The sequence below is a fragment of the Micromys minutus genome, assembly GCF_963924665.1.
Source record: "Micromys minutus genome assembly, chromosome: 18".
NCBI classification, from domain to species: Eukaryota; Metazoa; Chordata; class Mammalia; order Rodentia; family Muridae; genus Micromys; species Micromys minutus.
The window spans coordinates 41,706,903-41,732,829 of NC_137953.1; the positions used below are offsets into that span (position 1 = coordinate 41,706,903).

Sequence of the window (25,927 nt, forward strand, 5' to 3'; positions counted from 1 at the left end):
ACCTCACTCTCACCCTGGGTCTGCAGCCTGTCAGGCAAGCACTCCAGTGGGAACCCCTAGCCCTGTATGGTTTTCTTTAGGACTTCTCTAGACTTAAGCTCTGTCTATACTCAAGATGCATTAATAATGGCGTGTGGATTTCTGTCTTGGCTGTGTCCATCTTGCAACTAATAGTCCAAATGTTTGGTAGGTCAAGGTCATGCTCAGAACCCGAGAGCATGCCACCAGCAAACTTCTTTGTTGTCCTGCTAAAGGCTAAACAAGTCAGACTCCCTACGGTAGGCTCAGATTCACAGGTTAGACCCTGCTTTAATATGTTATCTTTGGAATAAAGTTTAGTGATCAACAATCTAGAAGACATTTATCTAAAGATATTAGTCAAGTATTTGCAAAGGACTATTTAGATAAATTTAAATCTTTTTTCTTCATCGGAGCTTAGTTGGGTTAACACTACACAAAAGTTAAACATAGTGTGGTCTGCTCAACTTAGTCTGAAGATAGCAAGACCCCATTTATTTCTACATCTGGAGGGGATTAACCAGCTCAAGATGTTGAACGAGAAACAAAAACAGAAAGTAAAAACAAAACAAAACAAAGAAACAAAAAAACCCCAAAACCCTCTATTGAAGAAATTTCCATGTTCAATATTCATCATGAAATGGGTATTCAGGATGATCACTCCACCTGCCAAGACAACCGCGAAAGAAGGAGACAGTTTACTTTGTTATCAGCATCCTTATTTCTTGTTTCTAGTCCTTTTCCTTCATTCCCCCTTGTACTTCCTTCTCCTTTTCCCTTAAGTCAGGACCTTTCCATGATGATGCACATAGTAGGTAGGCATGGAAAAGTTGACTGTGGCTACATCATTCCATTCACAAAAAAAACTAGATGAGAAACTTCCTGCCTGTGCTTGCATTTGAAGTGTTACTGTTTGAAATAATGATGATGATGTATCTTGTACTGTTGTAATAATGACCATGTTGATGATGATGACCCTAATTTTTAAATATCAAAGGTGAGAGTATCTACAACAGTTTGTAGTGTGTGTATGTCTATCATGGAACATAGCCAACACAACTCTCTGCAGGTACTACAAAAATATAAAACAAACATGGCTCTCCAATGGCAGAGAAAATAACCTCAGAGAAGAGGCATAGCTTATTACCCTTCAAAGACACATTTTTTTCTTTAAATTAATGGGGTTTAATCTTCATATCACTTTGTTGATTTTCTACTTTTTTTAATGAGTCATTTCCCCCTAATATTGTTAAAATTGGTATTAGCATTTCAAATGTAAATCACAAAATATTTTAGTAAAAAAATCAATAAAATGATTCAGTCCACATTATTTCTTCATTTAATGATATTTTTCAGTAGAAATAACATATCTTCAAGAGCTATTGATTAACTATAGTTTAGTTTCCAGTAAGACATTATGTGTGCTTGTATTTTCTCATGTGTTCTGAGGCTGGGTGGTCTGTTTCAATGTCAAGCAGTGTTCTCCCTGGAAAACTCACATTTAGGAGTTGCTTTATTACAGTAATTCAGAAAATCAATACTAGTGCATCCAAAATACTTTCTGACTCATGAAAAGTAGTGAGATTAATTATATTCCAACTCTAAACAATTATCTTAATGGGTGCTGCCTAACTCATTGCTTAAAGAGAAGACCAAATAAAGTTACTGCCAACATGATTTGAGAAATCAAAAAAATAACAGGAAATGATGAAGAAAAATGTGTGCGCATACATATTTGGCTGTCTCCGTATAAGCCATACTAGTTTTAATTTAGAAGACCTGCAGTGTTTTGGGTGAACTAGACAACATTTATGCATGGTGTGGTAACGTCTCATAGAAAAGAGAGCTGATATACAGAGCTTGAAACTCTGAATCATTTTGTTTCAAGATTTTGTCATTATTTGTATGTATATAGGTGTTTTGCCTTCATGTATCTCTGTACCACATGCATGCCTAGTACCTGGTGAAGCCAGAAAAGGGTGTCAGAGTCCTGAGGGCTGAAGGTGCAGATGATTATTAGACACCACGTAGATGCTAAGAATTGAACTCAGGACCTCTGGAAGAGCAACCAATGCTCTTAGCCACTGAGACATCTCTCCAGCTCTATTTATTTATGTATTTATTTCTGAAAGAAGTGTCTTCAATATGTATTTCTGACTGGCTTGGAACTCACTGGGTAGAACAAGCTGGCCTTGAACTTACAGAGATCTACCTGCTTCTGCCTACTGAAGTCTGGAATTTAAGGTGTGTACCACCATGCTCAGTTTATTTATTTAGTTTTGTTTTGTGGTATTCTGTGTGTGTGAACATTTGCAGTAATTCCCTTGGAACTGGAGTTATTGGTGATTGTGATCACCAATAGAGGTGTTGGGAACTGAACCCAAGTCTTCTAAAGAGCATCAAGCACTCTTAACCACAAAGCTATCTTCTCAGCCCCAAAGCTCTGAACCTTACATGCAAGAAAGTATTTGACTTAAACTCTAGGTTCTTGGTTTACAACCTAGTCGTCTTTCTACTACTACACAAGCAGGCCTCTCTCAGAAGTTTTCAAAAAGGAATGAGCTCCAACTTGGGTATTACTTTGATTTTTACTTAGACATAAACAGTGTTATTTCAGAATTTGTGTTGTTGCTCTTGCAGGTATATCATGAAGGGTTAAGTCTTCTTGACTCCATGTCATGCCTTTACCTAAGTGGCAGATTCACTGGAACCTGTCTAATATTCAGAACATCCTGCTCTTTCCTCATCCTTGTGTTTCTATGGGCACCAGTGAGGGTGCACAGGGGTCTTATTGTTAACATATGACAAGCTCTGCCTGACTAGTGATCCTAGGACACTTACATGAGCAGCTCCACAAAGCGGACATTTTTATTCAAGGCTTCAATGTCCTTCATTTCTTCTTCAGTGAGAGAGAAATCAAAAATCTAAGTAGTGGAGATAAAAGACAGAACATTTGTGAGGATGAATCAAAGTGGAGGCAGTAAGGGAGAGCCTCAACTGAGGCTCTTCGTAAAAGAACTAACATCTCTGTGAGTGTCTGAGAGAACCAAGCTCCTGTATGTGTGCATGTGTTGTGCATCGAAGCGGAGGTTGGGGGACAGCTAGATCTTCTGCTCTGACCTGTGCCTCAAACGCAGTCTTGCTTGGAATAACTCAGACATACTAAAGGGTACACATTTAAGACATCTACTGCTCCACATGTGAAAAATTCTTGTGTGTATGTGTGTGTGTGTATAAGTGTGTGTGTATGTGTGTTGTATATGTTTGTCCTAGAAAGAAACACTGCTGGGAGGTGCAGTCTTGTTGAAGTAGGTATGACTTAGTGGGTGTGGGCTTTAATACCCTTGTCCTAGCTGCCTTCAGATGAAGATTTAGAACTCTCAGCAATTCCTGTACCATGCCTGCCTGGATGCTGCCAGGCTTCATACCATGATGATACTGGATTGAATCTCTGAACCTGTAAGCCAGCCCCAGTTAAATGTTGTCCTTTATAAGAATTGCCTTGGTCATGATGTCTGTTCACAGCAGTAAAACCTTAAGACAATATAAAACATTGGATTTTTAACATTCTAGACTATTACCTTATACAATGAAAAAAAAAGTATTCCCTAGCCTTTAAATCTTCTTATTTTTTCATTTGAATTTCCCTGATAGCTGAGAATGTTGAGCGTTTCTTTGTTTCTTGGCCATTTGGATTCCTCTGTTGATAATTGTCTGTTAAGCTTTGTACTTGTTTTTGTTGTTGTAGGTTTGTCTTAAGTTGGGTCATTTAGTTTGTTGATGTCTAGTTTCTTGAGTTCTTTATATATTTTGGATATTAGCCTTCTGTCAGATGTGGAGTTGATGAAGATGTTTGGCCATATTGGAATTTCATTTCACAGCTGTCTGAATGTCTAACATTAAAAAATGCAAGTGGAGCTCATGCTAGCAAGGCTGAGGACCAAAGGGAACACAATTCCAGTGCTGGTGGGAGGGCAAACTTGTACAGCCACTTTGGAAACATGGCAGTTTCTCAGAAAATTGGAAATTGATCTACCTCAAGACCCAGCTATCTTACTCCTGGACATAAACCCAAAGGCTGTTGTTGCATCCTATCTTAAGGATGCTTGTTTAACTATCTTCATAATAGTTATATATATAAAACACTCAGAAACTAGAAACAACTTAGATGTCTCTCAAATGAAGAATGGACAAAGAAAATGTACATTTACACAATGGAGTATTATTCTGCTGCTCCGAAACAAAAATTTGCAGGCAAATGGATGGTGTAGATTGTCCTAAAGCTGTTTGTATTTTAATGTTAATTCCACTTTCCCAAGAAGGGCTGGCTAGTCACTCCAACTGAATCTTCCCATTTTAATTAGTAAAATAAAGGAAAGACAGTGGCTGGGCAGGGCGAGGGAGATGGAGAGAGGGAGGTCTAAGAGGTCAAAGGAGAGGGGTCAGAGGTTGGAGAGATGAAGGAGGTGAGAGGACAGAGGGGGAAGGTCATCACAACATGGAGCTTCCCAAGGACCAGCTAGACACAGGTGGGATTTATTGGTGTTAAAAAGCTATGACCATTACTGGTTTCACAGGTCTAATATCTCATATAGAAGGGCAGTTCATATCTTTGTCTATTTGATGCAATCTTGTTGTGTAGATGATTTGTGGATTGAGAGTTGAATATATAAACCTGTATGAAAAGCTATCAGGCTGTAGAGTTGTGTTTGTGGGATTTTGGGGTACAGAAACACCCCAGGACAGAGGCAGAGAATAGGCGGTAGAAAACTGCCAGGGAAGGGAGTTGCACGGACAAGTTGGGCCGTGATGGTGGCTCAGACTGGACGCCAGAGGAGCACATGACTTCAAACTCAAACTGGGCTTGAGGAGTGAGACCTCAGGGCTGGTAAAGAGATAAACCCGTTCTATTTTTTTAATATTTACTGCAACAGATGGAACTAGAAAAAAAAATCATTGAGTGAAGTGACCCTGTCCCAGAAAGACAAACTTAGGTACTCACCTGTAAGTGGATATTACCTGTAAAGTAAACCATGACCATGCTAGTTCACAGACCCAGACAGGCTAAGTAACAAAGAGGATTTAAAGGTGGAGGGACACAAGAATCTCCCTGGGAAGGAGAAACAGAATAGATTTCTGGGAATTGACTAAGGAAAAGTGGGGTTAAGAATGAGAGGGATCAGAAGTGGGAAGGGAGAAAATACTGGGAGAAATGACTGTAATTGGGAGGCATTCCAGGGGTGAGGGGGATCTAGCACAATGAAAATTCTATGGGATCTATGGAGCCTGAACCAGACATCTCCTGTAAGCAGGCATCTCCTGTAAGCAGGCATCTCCTGTAAGCAGACATCTCCTGTAACCAGACATCTCCTGTAAGCAGACATCTCCTGTAACCAGACATCTCCTGTAAGCAGGCATCTCCTGTAAGCAGGCAAGACCTCACATTGAGAGATGGGGACATCAACCCAGCCACAAAAATCTTTGACCTACAGATTTTCCTGCCTGCAGAGTGTTCTGGGACTGGACCCTAAAAAAATTGCCCTCAAAAAGACCAGAGAGACTTCATCCCTGCAACTGATGGGAGCAGCTGCAGAGTCCCACAGCCAAATAGGTGGAGCTTCCTGAATCCTAAGGACAAAGGAGAGGGAGGATCCGAGGAACCAGAGGGATCAGGGGTGCACCAGGAGAACACAGGTCACACAGAATCAGCTGACTGGAACTCATGAGAACTTGAGGAGATCAGGGAGCCTGTATGAGTCTGACCTAGATCCTCTGCATGTGTTACGGGTGAAGAGCTTGGTGTTCTTATGGAAATCCTAACAGTGGGAGTGGGGCTGTCCCTTTCTCTTTTCCCTACTTATGGGGCCTTTTTCTCTCCCACGGGCTGCCTTGTCCAGCTTTGATGAGATGGTGTGTGCCTGGTCTTGTTGTTGCTTGTCAACAGTGTGTGGTTGATGTCACTGGGAGGCCTGCTCTTCTCTGAAGGGAGAACGGTTTGATGTGAGGGAGGTGGGAGGTATGGGGACAGGGGTTGCCTGAGAGGGAAGGCAAACTGGTCTTTACTCACAATCATCCTGTGTCAATCTCCTGGCATTACTGGTATGCACCACTATTTCATCTTCTTTCCTTATTTAAAACATCTTTCTGGGGCTTGTTACATTATTTTCTCTCCGTGTTTCTCTCATTTTCTTATTTCTTTAGTGTGTGTATGTGTATATGTTGGTATTCACAGGGAGGTCAGAGAATAGCTTGCAGAAATTGGTTCTCTCTTTCTGGCATGTGACTTCTCAGGATGGGACATTTGTTTGTTTTTGTTCTGAGGCAGGGTTTCTCTGTGTAACCCTGACTGTTCTGGAACTCACCTGGATGTCCTGGAACTTACCCTGTAGACCAGGTTGACTTCAGACACAGATATGCCTGTCTCTGCCTCCTGAGTACAGAGATCAAAAGTGTGGGCTACCATGTGTACCTCCTCTGCATTCCTTTAAGCAAGGAAAGTTGGCAACAAGTACTTGTAGTCGCTGGACCATCTTGCTATCCTGTTCTTATTTTTTCTTACCATTTATACTTTATGTTCTCATTTTATAATCAGTCTGTGTTAGCATTGAATGTCTCTATTTTTACTTAAAATCTCTACAGTTTATCTGTTTATGATTTATGGTTGTGTAAGCAGTCTGTAAATCTATGCTCTTTGTAAACTGGCACTACTATAGGACAATAGACACATCTGGAATGAAACGTGGGCGGTTCCTCTTTACTCACTTCCTGCTTTGTTCTCTTTACAGATACTAAACATGCTAGGAAGAAGTCCAGTGACCAGTTGTGGTATAACCATGTTCTTTTCCTTAAGTATTAGTGGGCCTCATGATCTGTTCTATGAAGATATAAAGGCAACCTTATTTTTTATTCATTTGCCTTTCATAGGATATATTAAATACACTTGCTTAATTGCTCCTCCATAGGTCATTTCTAACTGTTCTTTTTGACGAATTCTATTCTTTGGTTATTTATTATCTAGATATTGAAGTTTGAGTCCCAACACCCATGTGCTGGCTTAAGCCCCACCTTAACTCCAATTCTAAGAGATCTGACATCCTCTTTTGGCATCTGCAGGCATCTGGCATGCACACAGTGTACTTATGAGCATGCGGGCCAAACACTGACACATATAAAATAGACTAAAGCATCTAAAAGTTAAAAGAAATTTAATTATATAAACCCAGTGCCTAACAAACTAATGGTTCAAAAAGAATCTTTTCATGAATTTACTTTTTGTGCACTAGGCTAGTCTCTGCTTGGTGGCTCTACCGTGGATCCTAGTGAGAAACTGCAGCAGACCTTGTGAGATCAGATTTCATGAAATCAATAAAGAGAGGAGATTTGAAGGATTATTCTAATTATAGATACAATATTTCCCAAATAAGGACATGTCCAAGTTTAAAAGTTTACATTAGTAGGTATATCAATGTATCAATATACCTATAAATCTATAAATATCTTTCTCTATATCTAATTTGAAGAAAAGAACAGCCAAAATTAAAGTAACTTTTCAGATGAAAATTATTTTTTCTAGGATCATTCTACAAAAGACTATGAAGTACAGGCTTCTGTGCTAAAGCTTTCATGTACATAAGAGTCTTTTAAAAAACCAGCACTGATTCTGTTTCTTCTAGGAGTCGGTATGCATAAGTAACTGGAACCTAAATTTGCTGTGAATCAAATAAGTCCACTTATTTTTATAAATTTCGGTTTTTAACTTAAGACGAACTTCTAAATTCTCCCCTTTGGTGTTGTTTCTAATCATTGTTTTTCTGTAGTCTTTTTTTTTTTAATTTCATGGCACAAATTTTCTTACATGAGTGGAGATTTCATATTATAAAATTAAATTAACTGGCAGGTAAGCATGCCTGTAACCTCAGAACTTAGAAGGTGGAGAGAGAAGTTTCAAGAGTTCAAAGCCATCCTTGACTGCAGAGAAGGTTTGAGGCCAGTGTGGATTGCATCTGATTCCCTCAGAAACCGACACCAACCACCCAAGCTCTTGTTTTTCTTCTCTAAACCTTCATATCATCTAGTTTCCTGTCAGAGCAAATGTTCCAAGAGAGAGAACATGTCAACTGGACTAAATGTGGCTGGAAGCTGTGACCCCGCACTGACTGAGAATGAAGTCCCAGATCTGCTCACGCAGAAGTCCCTGGTAACCCCGAGGAAAGCTGCCCACATAGACCACCACGGTGAGAGTTCTGTTTTACTGGGTCTAAAAAACAGGAGAAGTGAACTGAGAGATTTCCTTTTTAAGAGGTTGCCTGTAAACAGAAGAGAGCGGTGGAAATGGCTAGAGAAAGTCTACGAAGGCTATAAGTCTACAAGTATGTCTGGATATGTCTGTTGGTGGGAATTTCACAGGCAGAGGAGTGTTGGACCTGTAGGACACAGAAGGGGTGTACATGAGATTGATGCTGTGCTAGATGAAGGTCATCACAATGTTCAAGATCATTCTCCCAAGGTGTCAGAGCAGATAGCACCGTCTTTCCGCACGTCTGAAGGTAGCTCTCTTACCTGAAAGTTTTCTTTGATCCTCTCAGGGGTAAAGCTTTTAGGAATGACAACCACTCCTCGCTGGATGTTGAAGCGTAACCCAATTTGAGCTTGTGTCTTATTGTACTTTTTTCCCAATGAAGTTAGGAGTTCATCCTTTAACAAGGGTGGACAAGATACGTTCACCCTTCAGGGTGGAGGTGGGGGGGGGGGAGAAAAGAAAATGCATGTCGTCATTAGATGAAAGACAAGAATCTGTCAGTAACCTGCTGGTTTTCTCATTCTCTGGTGACTGCCTGAACAATTAAGTCACCTCTAGACAATTTCTCTGAGCAAGACCAAGAGATGCAGGTGGGTGGGGCTGATAAAGAGGACACGTAATAGACATGTGTGTGTATGCACATGTACACACACACACACACACACACACACACACACACACACACACACACACAAGCTCTTTCTCTCTTCACATGTAGGGAGAATAATCATAGAGAGCTTGATCTGAAGTAGACATATAGGGAGGAAAAGGCAAAGAGATGAGAATAAAAGAACATAGCTCAACTCTTGCAATCATATCAGGGTAGACAATTTCCTATGGCTTCTTGGTTTCATCAGAAGCATTGCCACTGTGTACCAAATTCCACAACTTAAAAACTCCCAGAACGTGACTGCAGAAACTCTGTCCTGTAATACCTCAACGTCTACTGATTGTTTCTTACCTATCAGACAGCCATAGGAAATGCCATACATTGGGTGTAATCCACAAGTAAATCCCCAGTAAGGAAGGTATCATTCATTTTCCTCTGTTTACAGGGATCTTGACACGAACAGGCCATTTCTCGAGGATCCCACAGACAAAGAGAATCTCCCCCTTAGCTAATTCACACTGGCTTTGCACCCTATCCGCATAGAAAGAGACATTTCTCAGGGAGAATACAGCTTACTTACCAGGTTGGGTTGCGACAGGTCCCTAAGGGGCTATATGCGACAATGACAATGTCATGCTGCTGGCAGAATTTCAAGAGTTTTGTCTGGGTGAAATATGGGTGGCACTCCACCTGTGTGGTTACATTAGAGAAGAGAACAAAGCTGAGGCCTATCATCACAGTGTCACATAGCTTTGAAAGCGATATTCAGGTGCTGTAGAAAGGACACAGTGGGTACAATCACCTGCCACCAGGTCTTGTGACCTGAGTTCTAATCCCTGGGATACACATAGTAGAAAGATAGAACCAACTTCCAGAAGGTGCCCTCTGACCTACACACACACACACACACACACACACACACACACACACACGTAAAAACATAATGAAAAAAACTCAAAACCACAGATATAAATAGCTATCCAGAAAGGCTGAACAACAGGCATTCATTGATTCATGGACACTATGTGAATGTGAGTGTGAGTATGAATGTGAGTGTGACTGTAAGTGTGAGTGTGAATGTGAGTGTGACTGTGAGTATGAGTGTGAATGTGAGTGTGACTGTAAGTGTGAGTGTGAATGTGAATGAATTCAATCTTTTGCTTGGAAAAGCATTGTTAAAACACATGAAACAAAAGTTTGGGAGGTTGTTTTCTTTTTTTAAATAGGATTTGAGTTTTATTTTATGTGTGTTTTGCCTGCATGTATGTGTGGGTACCACATGTCTGCAGCAGTGCCTGCGGAGGCCAGGAAACAATGTTAAGCCCCCTAGGATTGGAGTTGCAAATGATTGTAAGCTTCTGTGTGGGTGCTGGGATCCGAATCTGAGTCCTCTGCAAGTCTGATATGAAATGTGTTACATGTAACAGAGCATCGTATTTAAATCAGCGTCTTAGTCAGGGTTTCTATTCCTACACAAAACAACATGACCAAGAAGCAAGTTGGGGAGGAAAGGGTTTATTCAGCTTACACTTCCACATTGCTGTTCATCACCAGAGGAAGTCAGGACTGGAACTCAAGCAGGTCAGGAAGCAGGAGCTGATGCAGAGGCCATGGAGGGATGTCACTTACTGGCTTGCATCCCCTGGCTTGCTCAGCCTGCTTTCTTCTAGAACCCAGGTCTACCAGTCCAGGGATGGCATCACACACAATGGGCTGGGCCCTCCCCCTTGATCACTACTTGAGAAAATGTCTTACAGCTGGATCTCATGGAGGCATTTCCTCAACTGAGGCTCCTTTCTCTGTGATAACTCCAGCTTGTGTCAAGTTGACACAAATCCAGCCAGTACAATCAGGCATTCTCTTACAGTGAGACAAACATTTTTCCTAAGTTTTCATACTCCTGGGAGCATTTTCCTGTGAATTCCTATGTGTTTATTTGGCTTATTTTCTGTTAATTCTTAGGGTCTCCTCCCACCAAGTATTTTGATTCATCTGTATTAGTTCTTTTAATTCATAAATATATGGTTTCTATTATATTAAAAAAAAAACCCATCACTTCCTTTTTTTGCTTGTTCTTTGGTTTTTTTCTCAGTTCTTGAGCCTTAACCCGGACCGTGTGCATGCTACATGAGCATGTCACCATCGGCTGCAGCCCAGTCCCCATTTCAGTACTTTTACATTGATCCACGTTTTCTTTATGACTTTTGTATGGTTTCCTTTTGTGTACATTACTCCAGCAAGCTGAGTTCTTCCATTGTATTTACAAATGATTTCTGCCTTTACCCTTGGCACGTGCTATGCAATAAAGTTCTTCTTGTTTCTGGAGAGTCAGCCATTTCCTTCAGGCTACTGAAAGATTCATGCTTTCCCACTGGTTTGTGTGGTTTCATGTTAGAGAGGTTTTAATTATACCTTTGCCAGCCTCTAAGTATTTTTTTCCTTAATTAATTTGTATCTTGGGTCACATACCACCTTTATATATTATTTATTTTTTGAGATAGCGTATTGGTATTGCGGGTCTCAAACTCCCAGCCTGAAGGAATATAACTTTCTTAATTTCCTGGGCCTTGCATTATTTTAAATCCTCTTTATTATGTCTTGATTTGGCAACTCTCATTTCCTTCCCATTACTTTCCTTCTTCAAAAACAAAACAAAACAAAACGTCTCTGGAGCTGGAGAGATGGCTCAGCAGTAAAGAGCACTGACTGTTCTTCCAGAGGTCCTGAGTTCAATTCCCAGCAACCACATGGTGGCTCACAACCATTTGTAATGCGATCTGATGCCCTCTTCTGGTGTTTTTGAAGAAAGTGACATTGTATTTACCTACATTAAATGAATATTTTTTTTAAACCTTGGTTACATTTGCCTGGATTTGAGCTTTTGAGATGGCTTAATTTGTTTTGTTTCTTTGATACAAACTCTAGCTCTGTAGCCCAGGCTGGCCTCAGGGCTCACCTTTCTCTGCTTCTCCAGATGGGCCCACCATTCCTGACTGGGTTTTTTCTGTTTTTGTTTGTTTGTTTTGAAACAGGGTCTCACTTGGTAGCATCAAGGCAGGGAGGCCTTGAACTATGACATAGCTGGACTGGCCTCTGACTTGCTCCATGACCTTGTATTGGGCCCCCTTTCTTAAGTTATATGAATGAAAGTAGTTAGAAGAGCTGTCTAGGGTCTTAGACTATGATTTCCATGGAGTACAAGGAAGACTTCGTGTAGCAAAGTCCAGGAGCCTTGTTATCATTTGAAAGTTCTACTGGCTGGAATTTCATGAAGCCATTGTTTGAAATAGCTGAGAAGTACTCCATTGTGTAAATGCACCACCTCTGTTAAGGGACATTGGGGACTCTAGCTTCTGGCTATTATAAATAAACATAGTGGATCATGTGTCCTTGTTATATATTGGAGCATCTTTGGGTATATGTCCAGAAATGTTACAGCTCGTTCATTCATGAGATTCAAAGGCAAATGGATGGAACTAGAAAATATCATTCCCAGTGAGGTAACCGAATCTCCCTCTCTCCCTTTCTCCCTTCTTCTCTCTCTCTCTCTCTCTCTCTCTCTCTCTCTCTCTCTCTCTCTTTCTCTCTCTCTCTCTCTCTCTCTCACACACACACACACACACAAACAAACAAACAAAAAACCCACCTCACACTGATAAATGAATATGAGGCAAAAAGCTCGGAATATCCACAATACAACTCACAGGTCATATGAAGCTCAAGAAGGAAGACCAAAGTGTGAATGCTTTAGTTCTACTTAGAAGGAGGAACAAAATTATCATAAGAGGTAGAGGAAGGGAGGGACTTGGGAGGGAAAGAGGGGGGTAGAGAAAAGGGGGACAGGACCAGGTGTGAGAGAAGATGGGGGAGATATACAGAGGGTCAGGAAATTGAACGTGTAGCAGTGGGGGATGGGGAACTGGTGGTAGCCGCCAGAAAGTCCCAGATGCCAGGAAAGCAAGAGGATTATAGAACCCAATAGGGATGACATTAGATGAAATACCCAACAAAGGGGAGAGAGAACCTATAGAGACCTTATACAGAGGTTAGACAAGGCCCCCAGTTGAGAGATGCGGCCACCCACCTATTTCAAAAATATTAACCCAGAATTGCTTCTATCTAAAGGAAATACAGGGTCAAAGAGTAGAGCAGAGACTAAAGGAAAGGCCATCCAGAGACTGCCCCACATGGGGATCCATCCAAACCCAGACACTATTGCTGATGCCGAGAAGTGCTTGCTAACAGGAGCCTGATACAGCTGTCTACCGAGAGGCTCTGTCAGAACCTGACCAATACAGATGTGGATGCTGGAAGACAACCACCAGACTAATCACAGGGACCCAAATAAAAGATTTAGGGGAAGGACTGAAGAAGCTAAAGGGATTTTCAGTCCCACAGGAAGAACAACATCAACCCACCAGAACCCCCAGAGCTCCCAGGGACTAAACCACCAACTAAAGAATACACATGGGGGGGATCCATGGCTCCAGTTGCATATGTAGCAGAGGATGGCCTTATCTGGCATCAATGAGAGAGGAGACCCTTGATCCTGTGAAGGTTTGATGCCCCAAGGGAAAAAAATGCTAGGACAGGGAGTCAGGAGTGGGTGAGTGGTGGAGCACCCTCACAGAAGCAAGGGGTGATGGGGTAGAGGTTTTCAGAGGGGAAACGGGGAAGGGGGATAACATTTGAAATGCAAATAAATAAAATAACAGGTAAGTTAAAAAAAATGTTCTATTGGATGCCTCTCCCTACTCAGCGAAAGCCACTCTGACTTACCTGGTTGACGACTGGCTTGTGCTTGAGTCCTGGCTTGTTCAAGATGAGCTCCAGCTGCCTGCGGTTAAAATTAGACACCCCAAGGGATTTCACCAAGCCAGCATCTTTGCAAGCTTCCAATGCCTGTAGGGTAAATGCTAACAGTCAACAAAGATGCTCTCAGGAAGCAGAAATGAATATTGCTGTACACACCCACTCCTCCCTCAAATAGATGCATATTATAAAAAGTAAAACAATAGAAAATGCATTTTGATAGATTGTAATACATGCACATACTAGTACGAACAGTGTACACTGTACATTTATAAACACCTTCCGTGGAGTGCAGATAAATATTTAATATCCAGCTCTCCAGAGCAGGGAAATAACCCAGTTTATGGCATTTGTCATTTCCTGTGGTGTCACCTTATCACTAGGCTATTCAAGTCAGCCGAGTGGTGTCTTTGACCAGGCAGCTGGAAAGAGATTTGCAGAGTTGGGTTTTGCAAGCTGCTGGGAGCTTGTTTCAACACACGGTTGAAAAGACAATTGCTCCCCACTCACCTGGCCCTTCAGCTAAAATCTTGACGTCACAGTCTGTGGATCCTTTTCAGCACTTCCTACACTGTTCCACCAACTCCGGTTTGTGTCAGCTGCACAGTTTCTGGAACCATGTAGCAACTCTTAAATTTATTGTAACTCCTTTAACTTCTGTTTTAATTAATATTTTGAAGTTTTATTTTTGAGGGTTTAGGAGAGATGGCTCCTAAAGGACCCAAGTTCACTGCTCAGCACCGATGTCACGGAGCTAACAGCTGCTTGTCCCTCCAGCCCTCTGGATTCCACGGGCTTCCACACATGGCATGTGCTCATGCAAAAACAAATAAAAATCATTAAAAATGATTCTTTGGAATTTTCATCCATGCATACAGTGCTCCCTTACCATGATTCCTCCTCCTCCTCCTTCTTTTTTTCCCCTAAGTTCTTCGGGGATATTGCAAATAATTCCATATAAATTTTAACTTTAGTTTTTTTTTCTTATTTCTTATAAAATGAGTGATTTTAGTTCTTACTAGGATTTATTGAGTCTTTGGGCAAGTTTGGTGAGAATTAACATCATACCATATTGAATATTAAGAGATGCTGTGTATTTCTCCACTCATTGAATTTTTTTTTTTATTTCTTTTACTTGTAAAGCATAGCTTTTTAATGTTGAAAGCTTATGCATATTTTATCAATTTCCTATGTAAATATTTAATATTGCTTTTTTAAAGATTCAATTTCTAATTGTGTGAGGTTATCATATAGATTGCATGTAGTTGGTTTTACTTTCTTTTTGTCTTATCAATTATTTATATGTGTTTATCTGTTTCTAAATATTTGATGTTTTCTCAGATACCTTTTTGTTCTTGGTTTCAGATGTAATTTCAGCTTAGTAAGACAGCATGCTTTTGGTAACCGGAATACTTATTCAGGTATTTTGTGGATAAGAAAACATTGTGTCACGTTTTTCCAAGGGTACTAAAAAACTGGCGTTCTGGGTTTTTGTTTGTTTGCTTTTTAGACTTGCTCAGTTTTATTTATGAGTATGGGCAAATTGCCTTCATGTCTTGACCATCACATGTGTGCAGTGCCCTCAGTGGCCAGAAGAGGGCATCAGATCCTTTAGAATTGGAGTTATAGACTGTTGTTAAGTGCTATGCGGTTGTTGGAAACCAAACCTGGGTCCTCCACAACAGGAGCAAGTGCTGTTAGCCAGTGAGCCATGTTTCTGGCCCTCTGCTGCATTTTGGTGAGAGTTCTATGAGAGTAACTTATGTTAAAAGGTTGATCATGACTCTCATAAACCCCACAGATTCAATGCGTAGTTATCTTTTTTTTAATTGAACACTTTATTTTAAAAAACAAAGATAAATGTACAGATTTTAAGCATTTTTACATAAAAGTATACGAACACATTTTTGTCAATACTTGTTTGTTTTTTTTTTAAAGGTTTGCTACTGTGCATTAAGATACTAGTTACAATGAGCATAAAGTACATGTAAAACAAGATGTAGCCTGGAATTAGTCAGAGTTTTCTTGGTGTGTAAAGATTAAGCATAATGGTTTTTCTTTTTTTTCTTGAACTTCATATAGTCTGTAAATTGTTTCTGGGGTGTTCAGAGCTTTCTGGGGTTAGTATCCAATTATCAGTGACTACATATTATGTCTGTTCTTTTGTGACTGGGTTATCTCACTCAGGATGATATTCTCTAGATGCATCCATTTTCGTGTAGTTATTATCTTAATTAGTAAGAGGCTGTGAAATCTTTAATCACAAACATAGATTGCTCATTTTCTCCTTTTTGTTGTTTTAGTGTAGGCTTCATGCATAAGCTAGAAGCTGAAATAGTCAACCTGATTTTTCTGCATTAAGGTTAACCTAAATATATTTTTTCTTTATGGTTTTTTCCTATTAACATGCATTTGTCTTTTCATTTAAAATCGTTTCACACACACACACACACACACACACACACACACACACACATTGTGGGACTTGTTTTTTTGCATTTTGGCACACTACCTTTTCAGTAAGGTGCTTGCAGTACACGTATTCTATGATTATTGACCTAACTATGTCTTCCAGATGGGTATTTATTTTCTGATTTATATCATTCATTTCCCTTCTCTCTGTGACTACTTTTTCAGTCAATTACTTTTTATTAGGCTACTTTATTGATGTACTTACTATATTCTGAGAGTTTTAATTTTTTCCACCTAGTATTTCTCCTTGATATTCATTCTGAAACTACATTATAACCGTTGTGAGGAATGTGAAAGAAATGTATTGTCTTTTCTATCAAAGGGGTAAACAAGACAAGAAAAACACAAATTTAAATGACAACTCTAAAAATAACAGCAAAAAATTTCTTCTCAGGTCAGTGTTTTCCTGAGATCAAAATATATGTTCAAGTTTGACTTCTGTGTAAGGCTGGTTCCTGCTTATCAACTTCTTACTAACTTTTAAGTCAGCCAATCACATAAGAATGTGAGGCTGGGCCTGACCACACCCATCAGATGAGGCACAGGACCCTTTGAGCTAGGAATGAAGCTGGACTGATTGCTTACTTGGGTTAGTACCTACACACCTTTCTGCAGAAGTAAAAAGTTCTGCATTGTGGAAATACCTCACAGTATGTGGTCATTTTCTTGAGACCCCAGGCCCATTCCCAGCACCAGGTAGGCATGGGTTTCTTTCCTCTTCTCTCTGTCCATAGTATCTTTCCTTCTTCAAATACTGCTATTTCCTTCCTTCTGTCCTCTTACCTGGGAATTCTAATTTTATCCTTCCTGTTGCTGAGCTTGACCTTTCATACTGAAGTGGTGGTTGTTGTCATCGTTTTGTTTTCTATTGTTCATACTAAGGATTTTCCTCCTTCTGATCCTTAAATTCTACATGTTTCTCACTAATATGCATTCCCATGTGTTTTGAAATGTTTCCTTCTTAGTATTTTTTCTTGTTTGCTTAAGTGGTTTTTGTTTGTTTGTTTGTTATTTGTTTTGTAGATTTTTCTTTTTAATGCCTTTTAAGACAAAAAGCTTCTTGGTCCTTTGTTCTGTTTACATTGGGATATATACCTGAGAGAACTTTTCTTCCGAAGCAAATGTGCTATTACTTTGGGTCATGAACTGGGTTTCCCTTCCAGGAAGCCCCTTAGAAGGGAGGACCACACCCCGAAGTTCATTACAACAATAAAATTAGTGTATGGCCTCTTGGATATAGGCCATGGTTATCAGATAATCTTCCAGACAGCTCTGTGGTTCACACCCTCAGCCTTACCCCCAGAAAGAAGTAAGACAGAGATCCTTACTCATCCTCATTTTCCTGGCTTTGGATTGGCAGATGGAGCTGGGGGTAGAGTCAGGGAGAAATAAATTGCTGTGTTAGGGTAAACCTTCTGCAGGAATCCAGCCCCAAACCAGCCTAGAACACCCCTTCCTTGCCTACACTCAGAACAATTTTCTTCCTGAACCTTCCCACTCATATACTTCCAGGGAAAAGAGCCACTAGATGCTCCACAAATGGAACTAGAATCATTTTTGGCTTTTCATAGGCTGTCTTTAATTTCTCTTAGACATCACATTAATTTTTAAAAACTCAGTTTTAAACTAGTGAGTTATCTCATTAATGTTTTAAAGTACTATTTTAGTAGAACATATTCTCTGTATTTCTTTTCCATTCCTGGTAATTACTGTCTTCAGTAAGAATTTAGAGTTTTTTTTTTACCACCAAGGCTAGTGGATATGGATAAGTGGATAAACTAGTGGATATGGATAAGTGAATAAAGCTCCTTTCTGCCCAGCCTGATGGACCTGAGTTCAATCTCTAGGACGTACATGGTCCCACAAGATATATCTTGACCTACATAGCATAAGCACGCACGCACACACACACACACACACACACACACACACACACACACACACACACTCACACACACACACACACACACACACACACACACTCACACACACACACACAATTTCAAGATTAAAGCAAAGATGTATTGAGCAACTACAAGGAGAGGTTTCATAGGTCTGCACGTGTGGCTAGAAATTCTGTTACTTGTTATTGAATATAATGGTTTTAGCTGTTAGGTCTTGGGCAGGAATAATAGGAGCCTTAGGTAAAAATGTAGGCGTTTTACAACAGCTACCCACATTTTACAATAGATGCCCACTTGAACTCACCTCCCACGTGGCACACAGATTTGATTTGTAGTATAACCAATGGCCATTTTCATCTTTAGGATAAAATCCCTTTCCAGGCTGTAAAACACAGAACACTTATTTATGCTTAGGAATTAAAAATAGATAATTTGAGTTGTCAACAGGCCAATATACTATTACCTTGCCAGTCAAGTTTACCAATTTATATACTTTTATAGTAAATATTCTATGTACATGTAATACTGTGATATCACATAAAACATATATTTCATAAAATTATATATCGTATTATACATCACTGCATCTCTTAAATAGAATATGATATGTAATTATACAGAATCTGAAACTGTATAGTTGTGGGGTCCCTGCAAGTGTCACAGTTGGCAGGAAAATGATCTAGGTGATGTAAGAATGGAACTTGACTCAGCCCAACTTAGCTGGTGTTGGGCTGGACTTCTTGAAGTCTGACACCAGTTGGCTTATTTTAGTCATAATTAAACACCAAAATTTTGGAAAAAAAGTTTTCTGATAACAACTCAGTCCTAGGTTACAACAAACTTAAGATATATTTACGTGAAAACTCTTTACAAGACACATATGGCTTCTTCTAGAAAGATGGGTTCTGTTGGCTCTGAAGGAATGCTCAAGATACAATGGGGAAAAGTCTGAGACTAACACAACACACATTCTAGGGGGTATATATCAAAAAGTCAGCAGGTCATAAACTACACTTTCCCAGCATTCCATGAGGAAGGCAGGTAAGAAAAAAAAGAAAACTTTTTTTCCTTTGAAGAGACAAGCCTGTGTGTTTAACTCTCCTGGGGTCTCCAGTGCTTATCTGTGTGAACAGGGACCTCTTGTCCTCAACATTTCTCATTTCTAAGCTTTTAAAGAAAAAAAATATGGCCATAGTTGAGGACATGTTTGAATGCATTACCTCTACGACTAGTCCAATTATACAGGGATGCATAGGAGAATGATAAGGATAGCTATCAGAGGGCCCAGGAAAGGGAAAAGCCATATTCACCATGATGGGCATTCAAAGGACACTTGAGAGACTTTTTCTATCTCTTTGTACAAGTTGTGAAGTTTTGGTAATCATAAGTAAAAAAGGAATCTGGTTTGTATCCCTGCTCTCACTGACTGAAAGGCGTAAAATGGAAAAGTCTTCATTCTTTATGGAAAAGGAAAGATATATTTTTCGTATTTTGCTGCTACCCCAAGTGCACCATTGATGAATGTGTATAATCTGAGGAGGCAATAGCAGGAAAAGCTTCCGTACTCTCAGTTACAGACAACTCACTGCACCAGCCCTTTGGAGCAGCCACTTGCCAGCAACCTGAGTCAGAACTGCTTCTGGCTTTCCCATCCACGGGCTCTTTCTGCTTGCATTCTCTAGAGACAGAGGGGCCAGCAATTTGTTATCACTATCATGGTCCAATAGTATTTCTTGAAACTTCCCTATTGCAAAGAAAATCCCTTTAAATAAAGAAGTAGTAAAATCTTATATTAGAACCTGTTTTGTGTGTTATTGCTTTAGCATGAAGCCTGTCAACAAGGTAAACTGTCTGTAAACAAACATTATTATTATTATTATTATTATTATTATTATTATTATTATTATTATATTATTGCTTTAGGCTTAACCTTGAAAACATATGGACTCATAGATTGCCCCCAGATTGCAGAGCACACAAATGAGCCTCAGGATCTCTCTTTCACCTGAGCCCACAGAAACTCTTGGGGCACAGGTAGTATGGGTTTGTCTGGGAACAGACTGTCTGGCACTCATCTGTGCCCAGAGTTAGAGCCAGTCCACCTCTACTGGAACTCACAACCTACCCACAGAAAGCTGAACACCCAGGAACACTCTCCCTCCTGAGTCCACAGGCCCACAGACCCACAGGAAACACAAGCTCCAGCCAGAGACAACAAGATCACCTGGCACCACAGATAACAAGATGGTAAGAGGCAAGCACAAGAACCTAAGTAATGGAAACCGAGACCACCTGTCTACATCAGAACCCAGTTCTCCCACCACAGCAAGAAGTGGATATCCCAACACACCAGAAAAACAAGATTTGGAGTTAAAATCATATTTCATGATGATGATGGAGGTCCTGGAGAAGCACACGAATAACTCCCTTAAAGAATTACAGGAGAACCAGGCAAACACATGAAAACAAGTAGAAGTCTTTAAAAAGGAAACACAAAAATTAAAGAGCTACAGGAAAACACAATCAAATAGGTGAAAAAATTAAAAATGAAAATAGGAACAATAAAGAAATCACGAAAGGAGACAACCCTGGAGATAGAAAACCTAGGAAAGAGATCAGGAGTCATAGATGCAAGCATCACCAACAGAATACAAGAGATAGAAGAGAGAATCTCAGGGGCAGAAGATACCTTAGAAAACATTGACATATCAGTCAGAGAAAATACAAAACTCAAAAAGCTTCTAACCCAAACCATTCAGGAAATCCAGGACACAATGAGAAGACCAAACCTAAGGATAATAGATATAGAAGAGAGCAAAGACTCCCAATTAAAAGGTCCACTAAATATCTTCAACAAAACTATAAAAGAAAATGTCCCTAAGCTAAAGAAAGAGATTACCATGAACATACACGAAACCTACAGAGCTCTAAATAGATTAGACCAGAAAAGAAATTCCTTTCGACACATAGTAGTCAAAACAACAAATATCCAAAACAAAAAACAAGCAGTAAGGGGAAAAGGACAAGTAACATATAAAGGCAGACAAATCAGAATTTCACCAGTGTTCTCAACAGGGACTATGAAAGCTGTCATACAGATTCCAAGAGAACACAAATGCCAACTCAGGTTATTACATCCAGCAAAACTCTCAATTAACATGGAGAAGCCAAGATATTCCAGAACAAAAACAAATTTACACAATATCTGTCCACAAACTCAGCCATATGAAGGATAATAGATGAAAAACTCCAACACAAGGAGGGAAACCACACCCTAGGAAAAGTAAGAAAATAATCTTCTTGCAACAAACCCAAAGAAGACCACATAAACATAATTCTACCTCTAACAACAAAAATAACAGGAACCAACAATCACTATTTCTTAATATATCTTAACATCAATGGACTCAATTCCTCAATAAAAAGACATAGACTATCAGATTGAACATGTAAACAGATCCAGTATTTTGCTGCATACAGGAAACTCATTTCAACAAAAAAGACAGACCTTTTTACCTCAGAGTAAAAGGCTGGGAAAAAACTTTCCAAGCCTATGGTCCCAAGAAACAACCTGCAGTAGCCATTCTAATATCGAATAAAATAGATTTTCAACCAAAAGTTATCAAAAAGATAAGGAAGGACACTTCATACTTATCAAAAGAAAAATCTATCAAGATGAACTTTTAATCCTGAACATTTATGTGCCAAATACAAGGGCACCCACATTCATAAAAGAAATTCTACTAAAACTACAAGTGCACATTTACCTCATAATAATAGTGGGAGACTTCAACACCCCACCCTAATGAATAGACAGATCATGAAGGCAGAAAATAAACAGAGACATGGTGAAGCTAACAGGAGTTATGAACCAAATAGATTTAATAGACATCTACAAAATATTTCATCCTAAAAGAATATAGCTTCTTCTCAGCACCTCCCGGCACCTTCTCCAAAACCGACCATATAGTCGGTCACAAAACAAGCCTCAACAGATGCAAGAATATCAAATAATGCCATGCATTCTATCAGACTGCCATGGACTAAGGCTGGTCTTCAATAACAAGAAAAACAGACAAAAAGCCCATATACACATAGAAGCTAAACAATGCTCTCTACTCAATGATAACTTGGTCAAGGAAGAAATAAAGTATTTTTTTTAGAATTTAATGAAAATAAAGGCACAGTATATCAAAACTTATGGGATGCAATGAAGGCAGTACTAAGGAAAACTCATAGTTCTGAGCATCTCCAAAAAGAACCTGGAGATAGAACACTTGAAAACCCTAGAACAATAAGAACTAGATTCACCCAAAAGGAGTATTTAGCAAAAAAATAATCAAACCAAGAGCTGAAATTAACAAAGTAGAAACAAACAAACTATACAGAGAATCAAAAAACCAGGAGCTGGTTCTTTTAGAAAATCAACAAGACTGATAAACCCTTAGCCAGACTAACTAGAGGGCACAGAGAGAGTATCCAAATTAACAAAATCAGCAATGAAAGGGGAGACATAACAACAGAAACAAAGGAAATTGAAAAAAATCATTAGATTCCACTACAAAAGTCTATACTCAACAAAACTTGAAAATCTAGAGGAAATGGACATTTTAAAAGACAGATACCATGTGCCAAAATTAAATCAGGATCAGATAAACCACCTAAACAATCTCATAACCCCTAAAGAAATAGAAGCAGACATCAAAAGTCTCCTAACCAAAAACAAAAACAAACAAACAAACAAAAAAAACCTAGAACCAGATGGAATTCTATTAGACTTTCATAGAAGACCAATACTCTCCAAACTATTTCACAAAATAGAAACAGAAGAAACACTACTCAACTCATTTTTCAAAGTCACAATTACGCTCATACCTAAACCACACAAAGACCTTACAAAGAAAGAGAACTTCAGTCTAATTTACCTGAAGAACATCAATGCAAACATACTCAAAATTTTTACAAACCAAATTTGAGAACGCATAAAAACTATCATTCACCATGATAAAGTAGGCTTCATCCCAGGGATGCAAGAATGGCTCAATATATGGAAATCTATCAATGTATCCACTATATAAACAAACTTAAAGAAAAAGCCACATGATCATCTCATTAGATGCTTAGAAAGCATTTGAAAATATTCAACACCCTTTCATGTGAAAACTCTTGGAAAGATCAGAAATTCAAGGTCCATTCCTAAACATAGTAAAAGCAACATACAGTACACCAATAGCCAACATCACATCAAACTAAACAGCAAGAAACTTGAAACAATTCCACTAAGATCAGGGACTAGACAACACACTTACATATTCAATATACTACTGGAAGTCCTATCCAGAGCAATTAGACAGGAAAAGCAATTCAAAAGGATACAAATTGGAAAGGAAGAAATCAAAATATAACTATTTACAGATGATATGATAGCATTCTTAGGTGACCCCCAAAATTCCACCAGAGAACTAAAGCTGATAAACAACTTCAGAAAAGTGGCTGGATATAAAATTAACTCAAACAAATCAGTAGCCTTCCTCTATTCAAAGAACAAACAGACTGAGAAAGAAATTAGAGAATCAACACCCTTAACAATAGTAACAAAGAAAGTAAAATACCTTGGTGTGACTCTAACTAAGCAAGTGAAGGACCTGTATGACAAGAACTTCAAATCTCTGAAGAAGGAAACTGAAGATTTCAGAAGATGAAAAGATCTCTCATGCTCATGGATTGGAAGGATCAACATAGTAAAAATGGCCATCTTACCAAAAGCATTCTACAGATTCAATGCAATCCCCATCAAAATTTCAGCAATTTTTTATAGAGTTAGAAAGAGCAATTTGCAAATTCATTTGGAATAACAAAAAAACCTAGGATAGTGAAAACTATTTTCAACAATAAAAGAACTTCCAGAGGAAATCACCATCCCCACCCTCACGTTGTATTACAGATCAATCAAGATAAAAACCACATGGTATTGGTACAGAGGCAGGCAAGTAGATCAATGGAACAAAACTGAAGACCCAGAAATGAACCCACACACCCATGGTCTATTGATTTTTGACAAAGGAGCTAAAAGCATTCAATAGAAAAAGAACAGCATCATTAACAAATGGTACTGGTTCAACTGGCAGTCAGCATGCAGAAGAATGCAAATCGATTCATTCTTATCTCCTACAAATCCCAAGTGCAAGTGGATCAAAGACCTCCACATAAATCCAAGTACATGGAAACTAACAGAAGAGAAAGTGGGGACGAGCTTACAACACATAGGCACAGGGGAAATTTTCTGAACAGAACACCAATGATTTACACTCTAAGATCAAGAATCCACAAATGGGACCTCATAAAATTGCAAAGTTTCTGTAAGGCCAAGGACAATTTCAAGAGGACAAAACGACAACCAACAGATTTGGAAAGGATCTTTACCAACCCTACATCTGATAGAAGGCTAATATCCAATATATACAAAGATCTCAAGAAGTTAGACTCCACAAAATGAAATAATCCTATTTAAAAATGTGGTACAGAGTTAAACAAAGAATTCTCAACTGAGGAATACCAAATGGCCAAGAAGCACCTAAAGAAGTGCTCAACTTCCCTAGTCATCAGGGAACTGAAAATCAAAACAACCCTGAGATTCTACCTCATACCAGTCAGAATGGCTAAGAACAAAAACTCAGATGCAAGCAGATGCTGTCAAGGATGTGGAGAAGGAGGAACACCCCTTCATTGTTGGTGGGATTGCAAGCTGGTACAAGCACTCTGGAAATTAGTCTGATGGTTCCTCAGAAAATTGGACATAGTACTACCTGAAGACCCAGCTATACAGCTCCTGGGCATATACCCCAGAAATGCTCCATCATATAACAAGGACACATTCTCCACCACATTCATAGAAGCCTTATTTATAATAGCCAGAAGCTGGAAAGAACCCAGATGTCCTTCAACAAAGGAATCGATACAGAAATTGTGGCACATTTACACAATTGACTACTACTTAGCTATTAGAAGCAATAACTTTATGAAATTCCTCCGCAAATGGATGGAATTAGGAGCAATCATCCTGAGTGTAATAACACAGTCACAAAAGAACACACATGGTTTGCACTCACTGACAAGGGGATACCTGCCCCCAAAAGCTCTGAATACCCAAGAAAGAATTCACAGAGTTTATGAAGCTCAAAAAGAAGGAAGGCCAGAATGTGGATTCCTTGGTTCTTCTTAGAAGGGAGAACAAAACACTCACGGGAGAAAATAAAGGAACAAATAGAGGAACAGGGATTGAAAAGATCATTCATAGACTGTCTCACCTGGGGATCTACCCCATATGCAGCCACCAAACCCACACACTATTGCTGATGCAAAAAAAGTGTTTACTGGCAGGACCCTGACATGGATGCCTCCTCAGAGGCTCTGCCACACCCATACAGATACAGTTGAGGATGCTTGCAGCTAAGCATGGGACTGAACACAGGGACTTCAATGAAAGAGCTAGAGAAGGCCTGAAGGAGTTGAAAGGGTTTGCAACCCCATGGGAAGAACAACATTATTAACCAACCAAACCCTCCAGAGCTCCCAGAAATTAAAATACCAACCAATGAGCATACATGGAGAGACCCATGGCTGCAGTTGCATATGTAGCAGTAGATAACATTGTCTGACTTCAGTGAAAAAAGACGCCTTTGGTCCAGTGAAGGCTTGGTTTCCCAGTGTAGGGGAACGCCAAGGCAATGAGGTGGGAAAGTCTAGTTGGGAGAGGGAGCACCTTCATGAAGGCAAGAGAGGAAGGTGGGTAACATTTGAAATATAAAAACA

The 25,927-nt window shown here is 39.5% G+C and overlaps 1 protein-coding gene across 3 annotated transcripts in view; it reads right to left on the bottom strand.

The window, feature by feature from the left end:
- Window positions 1-641: 641 nt before the first annotated feature.
- Window positions 642-25,927, bottom strand: part of AKR1D1 (aldo-keto reductase family 1 member D1) — a gene marked incomplete at both ends in the record, with an annotated part of 43,003 nt that continues 17,717 nt past the window's right edge. For 2 of the 3 annotated variants that reach the window (XM_080932503.1, XM_080932502.1), the window contains 6 exons: window positions 642-684; window positions 2,860-2,942; window positions 8,578-8,743; window positions 9,508-9,617; window positions 13,707-13,829; window positions 18,420-18,497. In XM_080932503.1, coding sequence (XP_080788629.1) covers window positions 642-684; window positions 2,860-2,942; window positions 8,578-8,743; window positions 9,508-9,617; window positions 13,707-13,829; window positions 18,420-18,497 — 603 coding nt within the window. The remainder of the gene's footprint in view (window positions 685-2,859; window positions 2,943-8,577; window positions 8,744-9,507; window positions 9,618-13,706; window positions 13,830-18,419; window positions 18,498-25,927) is intronic. The other variant, XM_080932504.1, reaches the window with a different exon arrangement.